We start from the raw sequence: 9,682 nt of genomic DNA on the forward strand, positions 1-9,682 counted from the left end.
TGATATCTATATTGTTTTGTCTTTCTTTACCCCAGGTGATCCCTTTAATTGGAGAATACCTGCTATTTATTATGATCTTTGTCACCTTCTCCATTATTGTAACTGTTTTCGTCATTAACGTCCACCATCGCTCCTCTGCAACCTACCACCCTATGGCCCCCTGGGTGAAGACCCTTTTCCTTCAGAGACTGCCCAGGCTGCTGTGTATGCGGGGGCATACCGACAGGTAAAAAAAACAAAAACTAATTGACTTATGTTATCATACATACAATAGTATAGTAATTATGACATACAAAGTCAAAAGTCAAAGTCAAAGTCAGCTTTATTGTCAATTTCTCCACATGCCAAAGACACACAAAGAAACCGAAATTTCGTTCCCCCCTGTCCCACGGTGACAAGACATGGCTCACAACAGACAAACAAGTAACAAGTATAACAAAAGCGTGCTGAATAAATAATGAATATATAACACAACAATAAATAAATAAATAAGAGGAGCAGAAAAAAAAAGGAGCAAGTGCGCGTACAGCAGACATTCCCGAAAATAGCGCAACAGTGCCACACGCTACGCAGAAGGGGGTAGCGAGTTCAGGGCCCTAACAGCCTGGGGAAAGAAGCTGTTGGCAAGTCTGGTGGTGCGGGAGCGCAGGCTCCTGTACCTCTTCCCAGAGGGCAGAAGGTCAAACAAAGAGTGAGCCGGGTGACTCACATCTCGGGCAATCGAGGTTGCCTTGCGGGCGAGATGGGAGGTGTAAATGTCCTTCAGGGAGGGGAGCGAAGCACCAATAATCTTACCAGCCGTATTCACTATGCGCTGCAGGGCCTTCAAGTTCTGTTCAGTGCAGTTACCACCCCAGACAGCGATGCAACTGGTGATGACGCTCTCAATAGTGCCACGGTAGAATGTAGACAGGACTGCCTGAGGAGCACATGCACGCCTGAGCTTCCGCAGGAAGTACAGGCGGCGCTGAGCTTTCTTTGCCAGTGACGAGGTGTTTGCGGACCAGGAGAGGTCCTCACTGATGTGCACCCCCAGGAACTTGGTGCAGCTCACCCTCTCCACCACAGCACCATCGATGATCAACGGCAGGTGTGTTGTGTGACCCTTCCGGAAGTCAACAATGATTTCCTTGGTCTTATTAACGTTCAGCAGGAGGTTGTTGTCCCTGCACCACGTGGTCAGAAGGTCAACCTCCGACCTGTACCGAGTCTCGTCGCCCTTTGTGATGAGACCCACCAGAGTCGTGTCGTCAGCAAACTTCACTATGCGGTTGTCGCTGTAGGTCGCAGTGCAGTCATGCGTCAGCAGGGTGAAGAGTAATGGACTGAGCACGCAGCCCTGGGGGGCCCCCGTGCTCAGCGTGATGCTGGCGGAGATTTTGTCGCCAACACGCACCACCTGAGGCCTCTGACAGAGGAAGTCCAGTATCCAGTTGCAGAGGGAGGTACTGAGGCCCAGCTCGTCGAGTTTGCAGATGAGTCGCTGCGGCACATTGGTGTTGAAGGCAGAGCTGAAGTCCACAAACAGCAACCTCACATATGAGTCCTTTCTCTCCAGATGGGTGAGGGCCGAGTGGAGGGCAGAGCAGATGGCATCCTCAGAGGACCGCTTGGCACGGTACGCAAACTGGAAAGGGTCAATGGTGGGGGGGAGAACGGACTTGATGTGCTCCATGACCAGCCGCTCAAAGCACTTCATGATGATGGGCGTCAGTGCCACAGGGCGGTAGTCATTGAAGCAGGACGGTGCAGGTTTCTTCGGCACAGGAACGATGGTGGCAGCCTTGAAACACGAGGGGACGATGGCCTGCTGCAGGGAAACGTTAAAGATGTCCGTGAAGACACCCGACAGCTCCCCAGCGCAGTCCTTCAGCGCTCGACCCGGGATGTTGTCAGGGCCCGCCGCCTTACGGGTGTCAATAGCGGCAAGCACCCTCCTCACACCGTCGGCAGAGAGGCGCAGGGGCTGCTCGTGTGGGGGGGGAGTGGTCTTCAGCGGGCAAGTGCTGTTCTGGGCGTCGAAGCGAGCAAAGAAGCGGTTTCAGATCGTTCAGCAGACGGACGTCGCCCTCACAGCTCCTCGGCGCGGGCTTGTAGTCCGTGATGGTCTGAATGCCCCGCCAAAGGCTACGTGCGTCCTTGCTGTCCTTGAAGTGGGTGGAGACCTTGCACGAGAACGCCTTCTTCGCTTCTTTGATGCCTCGGGACAGGTCGGCCCTCGCTGTCCTCAAGCCAGCCTCATCCCCCGCTCTGAAAGCCTTGTCTCTGGCCCTCAACAGTCTGAGGACAGCCCCCGTCAGCCACGGCTTCCAGTTCGCGCGAGTGACGACGGATTTCGAGCAAGTCACATCATCGATGCACTTCGTGATGTAAGAGGTAACAGAGTCAGTATACTCCTCTATGTCCGTCCAATCGTTGTAGGTGGCTGCCTGCTTAAACAAGTCCCAGTCAGTGGTGTCGAAGCAGTCACGAAGTGCATCGGAGGCACCCTCAGGCCACACTCGAAGCTGCCTCCGAACCGGCCTGGATGCCTTTACCAATTGTCTGTATGCGGGCAAAAGCAAAACGGTGAGATGGTCAGAAAGCCCCAGATGGGGGAGGGGGGTGGCTTTGAAAGCTCCCTTTTACGCCGAGTAGACTTGGTCCAGGAAGCTGTCGCCACGTGTCGGAAAAGGAACATGCTGGTGAAGCCTGGGGAAAACAGACTTCAGGTTGGCATGATTGAAGTCTCCAGCGAAGATGGTGAAACCGTCAGGGTGCGCTGTTTGCTGTTCACTGACAGCCTGGTACAGTTCACCAAGCGCCGCGATCCTGTCTCCTTCGATGTTGGAAGGCGGGATGTATACCGCGACTAGCAGAATCGCAGTAAATTCGGTAATACTGTGCATTGTATGCATTTCTTATAGATACCACTTCTCAGATACTGAGATAAGTAGCCCTGAGCTGAAGCCACGTCGAGGTAAAGGAAAGAAGGCGGCTCCTGGACAGCCGCGAGGCAAGGAAGAGGAGAATCAAGCCTGGCTTGCCATGCTGGAGAAGGCCACACATTCTGTTCGTTACATCAGTCGTCACATCAGAAAGGAACACTTTATCCGTGAGGTGTGTGGCTTCGAGGGACAATTTTGCTTGTAATGAGTCTGGTTTCACTGACTGTCATCATCTCATAATAATAGCAAAATCCACAGAAATGTTTAAGATTATGGCAGTAATTGGGTCTTCCTATTCATACAGGTTGTGCAAGACTGGAAGTTTGTGGCTCAGGTGCTGGATAGGATTTTCCTGTGGGCCTTTCTCACTGTGTCAATATTAGGCACAGTCCTCATCTTCACACCAGCTTTGCAGATGTACTTCAGCTCACCTTAACGAATATATACTTGCAAATACTGTATTTTAGAATTCCTGTTTTTCAGAGTTTCAGAGTTCAAAGTTTAATAAAACTCACTCATAGTTTTTTCTTTTACCAATAATTTAAGTACATGCACAAAAGTGTGCAAACAAATAGCAATAGGCAGGTACTCCTTTCATGAATGGTTTTACACAGCCATTTAAATATGGCACAATCGCAAAGCATTCATCAGTAAATTGGAGTGTCCTATATACAGCATGCTTGACAAGGTGATTGTGCTATAGTGCTATAGTATTACATAGCACTCAATACTATGTAATTATAATAAAGTTATTATTAAAACTTGTACTGTCATTACTGAAAATGTTCATTAAATCACGAGTTAAAAATAAATGCATGTTATTTCGCCCGACTGTAATGCTATTGAGTGACCACTAAATGGCAGCAAATACGTCCAACCATTATTTGGATTTTTTTTATCCTCACGTGTGTCACAGCCTCTCCTATTTTATTGCATTAATGACCAATAAATTATAATTACAGATTTTATAGGAGGTTGTAGGTGCACCTCTCTGATAAGCAGCAGTCAGGGATTCCTAAATTACATTCCTTGTCAAAGAGCACATAAACTGTTGTGTATCACTGACGATAAAATCACTCTTTAATCTGTCTACCGCTTGGCAAACTGCCCAGTCTTTTTTTAACAATAAGTTGCAATTGTAGTGACATACTGGGGGAGCTGAAAGTCTGAGATTTTGATATGGAGAGGTGCGCATGCGCACGACCTAAAGCTGTACATTTACTTTCCCCTGCCACTTTGCAAGGCCAATGGTGGCAATGAATTTGTATACTTGTACCGTAATTTCCGGACTATAAGTCGCGGTTTTTTTCATAGTTTGGATGGGGGGGCGACTTATACTCAAGAGCGACTTATATATGTTTTTTTTTCACAAATTTTTACTTGATCATTAAGACATCACTTACAAGTATAGTTGACCACTTCCCATGTTATTTTTAGTATAGTTGATCACTTCACATGCTTTTATTTCTTTATCTTGAACATATTCAAAACATAAAAAATAGAGAAAACATCAAATAAAGCAATTAACACTTTAAAGCACCATATCCAAGTCCACTGTCTGCTGTATGTACACTTGCTCCATTTTTGCTCCTCTTATATTTATTATTATTATTTATTATTATTTGTTTATTTATCATTTATTCAATACTCTTATTTATTCATTGTTAGTGCCTTCTTGGTTTTTTTTGTGTTGCTTGTATGCATATGTGTACTATCTCACCGAGGGATAGAGGAAATGTAATTTCAATCTCTTTGTGTGTCTTAGTATATAAAAAAAATATATCGACGATAAAGCAGACTTTGACTTTGATAAAACAACCAAAAAAAATTATATTTTCAGACGAAACTGGATGAGGGCGCTCTAAATTTTACCGTTGGCCGTGACTCATCAACTGGGTGGGCTTAAGAAAAATGGCACCAAAAAGAAACTCATATTTTGCAGGTTACAAACTTCAAGTTGTAAAATATGCAGCTGAAAACAGTAATCGAGCAGCAGAAAGAAAGTTTGGAGAACCGTGATGTACCAATGGATTACTATTTCAAGTGACGTCAGTAGCGCGGCGCGCCGGTTGTTTACATACAAACGTGCCCACACAAGGACGACCGGCATCATTAGCGGTGATCATTTCTAAGTGACACGGAGGACAAAGAGTTTGAAGGAATTAAGGATTTGGAGTGACATAGAAGGTTTGAAAAACTATTATGGCTTTTACGCACGCCCGGTCTCTACTGAGTCGGGGGCCGACGATCGGCCGAGTGGTTGTCCGCGAACGGTGCGCGGGGCTCGGACATGGCCATTACGCACGCCCGGTCTGTCTGGAAGTCCACGCCGCCACACGCTTGGAAGTTTGTTTTGTTTAATAAAGAGCCGTTTACCAAACCTACGTCTATCCTTGTACTTTGTTAATGCTACAATATAGTTATATAGTAGATCTGTGGAATAAAGACGAGGGTGACGTCAGGGCGCACGCGCGGCGATGTTGACAAAGGACGAGGAATTTGATCGATGGATTTAATGGAATTAAAGTGCACGGATGGTTTGATAATATTATTGGCTTGTATTATAGTTATTTAAAATATAGTTTATCTATCGTTATATGAGCCTGTGGAATATTTTGAAGCGCAAGCGCCCTCAGCCGTGCGCACCCATTGTTGACAAAGATCGATCGATGGATTTAATGAATTGGAGTGACACCGATGGTTTTATAAACATGTTATTCATGTAATAGTTGTCCTTAATCACTCTATATGTTACGTCAGGCCCGTTCTCAGCTCTTTGTTTGTGTTTGTCAAGTTAGCATACCTATCGTTTAGCCTGTTGTTGCTATTTAATGAATTGGAGTGACACCGATGGTTTTATAAACATGTTATTCATGTAATAGTTGTCCTTAATCACTCTATATGTTACGTCAGGCCCGTTCTCAGCTCTTTCTTTGAGTTTGTCACGTTAGCATACCTATCGTTTAGCCTGTTGTTGCTATTTAATGAATTGGAGTGACACTGATGGTTTTATAAACATGTTATTCATGTAATAGTTGTCCTTAATCACTCTATATGTTACGTCAGGCCCGTTCTCAGCTCTTTGTTTGTGTTTGTCACGTTAGCATACCTATCGTTTAGCCTGTTGTTGCTATCGTTTAGCCTGTTGTTGCTCGTTCATGACTGTTTTTGGTGTGGGATTTTGTCGAATAAATTGCCCCCAAAATGCGACTTATACTCCGGAGCGACTTATATATGTTTTTTTTCACTTTTTGGGGCATTTTATGGCTGGTGCGACTTATACTCCGGAGCGACTTATAGTCCGGAAAATACGGTAATACTGCATAGTGTGCATACTACAACAGCCTAAAGTTCAGCAGTCTGACACATCTCAACCTGTCTAGTTCTTATTGGTTCCTGCCGCATTCTCTTCCTTCTATGCCAGGGTTAACTCGTGACCTTCACCTCATATGCTGTTGCTAATGATTGCATCAGTGTAAATACTCTTCTACTACTACTACCACCACCACACACACACACACACACACACACACACACACACACACACACACACACACACACACACACACACACACACAATCAAGCACGCATACTCACTCACTCACTCACTCACACATTCTGAAACCTTTGTCAATGTAATATAGCTCATTTGTTATTTTAACTGTGTATTTGGCTTCCAAGCACCATTCTTATTTTTAAGAGTAGTTACAAACTTTTGTTTAAAATTTCATATCTGAAAATGCCCCAATTCAGAGTTAACCCTAATCCTAACCCTCACACTTAAAGTGAAGGTGTAACCCACTGAGCCACGTAGCTTAGATTTCAAAAGTTTGTTTGGGTTTTAATGTCAGTTTGTCTCGTTTTTGATAAAGGTGGACACGAGCAATGACAGCAACATCTTCAAAAGGCTCTCACTGCCCCTACAGAAAGCATGAGTGACTATTACCAAGTAACAGTACAGTCCAAGCCCCAGACCTTGAAGCCACCCATCCAACCATTATCTGCACTGCTTTTATCCTCACAAGGGTCGGTGGCGTGCTGGAGCCTATGAGATCCGACTTTGGGTGGTAGGTGGGGAATATCCTGATTTCGTTCATTCAACATTCACTGTTCACACTCCTATGGACAATTTAGAATACTCGGAGAAAACCTACACATTGGTACAGGGAGAACATGGAAACTCCACGAGGCTAGAGCCTGGAAACAAACCCACAACCTCTGTACTGTGAGGTTAAAAGGTTAGCAAATTCTGCTAATGTAATAAAGCAAAAATAGTTTCTTCTTAAAATAAATGCTAAATAAAAGTACAAAATATGCAACGTCATGATTTTATCACTTAGCCCTGAAAGACATATTGTGACGGACCCTCGTAGCTGCTTGCCACGCAATGAGACAGACATCCACGAAGCCTGCCCCGCTTTCAAGCTCAACCTCCATCTCCGCGTTTGTTCTACCGTTCGCGCAGGAGTATATTGTATCACACGCTCGCTCAAGTGAAATGAGAAAGGAACATACCATGCAGTGATTCCATTCAATATGTTGACTGAAAAGATTTGTTTGTTTGAAGCACCCTTCCTTCATAACAAAAATGCCAAATTCTTGGTATGCAAAAGTGCAGTGACACACTTCTAATCAACTCTGATGTACTTTTAATATCATCAGTGCGCATGCACACCTGGGTACCACTTATGTGACCACTGGCTATAATAGATGTTTAGGTGAGAAAATAGTCTAAAACAGGTGTGTCAAACTCATTTTTTTCACGGGCCGCGTTGTAGTCATAGCTTCTTTCGGAGGGCCATTATGACTGTCAACCCAAATAAATGTATGAGCACCTCATATTATATACAGTAAAAGCTACAAAACAAACTGACAAATAACTCGTTTTCAAGTCAGATGAGTAAAACTGGTCAAATATTTTAAAAAAAAGTTATTAAAAGTGAAGACAATTTGCAACTCTAGTAATGACACGAATTTGATGCATAATTTGTCTTCGCGGGCCACATAAAATGATGTGGCGGGCCGTATCTCGACCCCGGGCCTTGAGTTTGACACCTGTGGTCTAACGTGAAACACAAAAAGTATAGTCGCAGTGCAAATAAACAGGTACAGCGCGCATGGAGAGAAATACAGCACACGACAAGTGAACCAAATTTTCACATTCAAGCAAGAGTCCCATCCCTGCAGGCTGAGCTGAAAAGCCATCTCTTAATGCAAGCTGATAGCAGTCAACATACATATATGAGACTGTACAAAGACTGGACCCGTAAGTACACATGTAAAAAGGGAAATGAGGAGACGAGAGTAAGTGCTGTATGTACAAAATTACTAAAGCAAATGAAAAGATGAGTGATAAATATTGAAAGAAGCGCTGCAGGCGATCTTCTAATGGTTTTAGGGCGCTGCTGCATCAGCTGCGTACTGACAGTTCAACACATGAACAGAATAGAGAGGTGAGGGAAAATAAACATACAGCGTATAGACAGATTGAAGGCAGATGGGGAAGGACAGAGAGGAATCAAGAGAAACATGGAAGAAGGGAGAATGAATGAAAACAGAATCGGAGAAGTTTTCGGCTAAGTGATGACAACATGGATGACTTATATAGTACCAATGGACCATACACGTGAAAGTGGAATAGCGGCAGGTATAAATCAATGAATTGGCTGTGGCATCACCTAAAACTTTGAACCGTATTTCGCAGGCACAAAGGTGGAATAGCTGTAGTGTAAAAAGGCAGATTTCCTGGTGGAATTTACACCAACCAAGGAGGAAGCAGCATTGCTTTTATGGAGGGTTTGGATTTTCCTTAGGCAAAAAAACTCCATGGGACGGATGAACATCTGTACAAAGCTTGAGGGTGGATTACATTTTACCTTGGAACTGGCTCTTATTGAATGTTGACATTCGATGACGGCTGCCATATAAAAGAGAATAGACTCTTTTTTTAGCTTGTCTCTGTGGTTCAGGTGGTTGCTCATTTTTGAAGACAGTCCTATGAAAAGACTTTTGTTAAATCATACCCTTGCTTACACACATCAGTGGTGGTCATGGCGAAGACGGTGTGCCATTACTTTAAAGTTACTTCTGACAATGTTTCAACAACCTACCACATCTGGGCGACAGAAGAATGCGATCGAAGTTGAATTCAGTTGCAGGATGATTGGTTGAACATTGGTACGAAAGAGAAATGTTGCTGGCTACAAATGGAAACATACTCAGGGTCATGGAGTGAATGGAGCTGGGCGACCAAATGCAGATTGGACCTGGGTTTATTGAAGAACTCAAAAGATAGACGAGAGGCTCGACTAGGGACAAGACTAGAACAGAACAGACTGGAAACTAGAAACAAGAAGACGTGACGAGAACAATCCAACGAGGAGAGACACGCAGACAGGACTTAAATACAAGACAGGTGACGAGAGGCAGGTGACTGTGATTAGTACATCGATTGCGAGTTGACACAGGAGGGGACGGGCGACGCGAACAGAAACCATGGCAACATTAAAACAAGGAAACGAACGGAGACGGATTGTGACACTTAGATGAAGTTACTGCATGTTAGCTGCAATGATGCCAGGATTTTAAATGTTAGTTGTTTTTTTTTACTCTCACATAATAGCTCCAGTTGGAATGAATATACAATGTATCTTACATTATGAAACTCTTTATGAATTAAGCAACAATCAAATGTGATTAACAAATAAGTAAATGAAGTGAAGAGAATGTTATAAATTACTACCCTCCATGTTTGT

At 44.2% G+C, this 9,682-nt stretch overlaps 1 protein-coding gene and 1 long non-coding RNA gene across 3 annotated transcripts in view; one reads left to right on the forward strand and one right to left on the reverse strand.

Annotated features, from left to right (window-relative positions):
• chrnb3a (cholinergic receptor nicotinic beta 3 subunit a) overlaps nucleotides 1-3,616 on the forward strand; it is a 9,921-nt gene extending 6,305 nt beyond the window's left edge. Inside the window, exons 6-8 of the mRNA XM_049719485.2 lie at nucleotides 36-226; nucleotides 2,907-3,099; nucleotides 3,232-3,616. Of these exons, the coding sequence (XP_049575442.1) occupies nucleotides 36-226; nucleotides 2,907-3,099; nucleotides 3,232-3,363 (516 nt within the window). The 3' untranslated portion in view covers nucleotides 3,364-3,616. The remainder of the gene's footprint in view (nucleotides 1-35; nucleotides 227-2,906; nucleotides 3,100-3,231) is intronic.
• Nucleotides 1-9,282, reverse strand: part of LOC125968445 (uncharacterized) — a 22,927-nt gene extending 13,645 nt beyond the window's left edge. For both annotated transcript variants that reach the window (XR_011086859.1, XR_007481319.1), the window contains exons 1-2: nucleotides 9,038-9,282; nucleotides 8,804-8,922 (exon numbers count right to left, since the gene is read on the reverse strand). This is a non-coding gene — a long non-coding RNA (uncharacterized lncRNA). The remainder of the gene's footprint in view (nucleotides 1-8,803; nucleotides 8,923-9,037) is intronic.
• Nucleotides 9,283-9,682: the final 400 nt, after the last annotated feature.

Source organism: Syngnathus scovelli, chromosome 5, assembly GCF_024217435.2.
Source record: "Syngnathus scovelli strain Florida chromosome 5, RoL_Ssco_1.2, whole genome shotgun sequence".
NCBI classification, from domain to species: domain Eukaryota; kingdom Metazoa; phylum Chordata; class Actinopteri; order Syngnathiformes; family Syngnathidae; genus Syngnathus; species Syngnathus scovelli.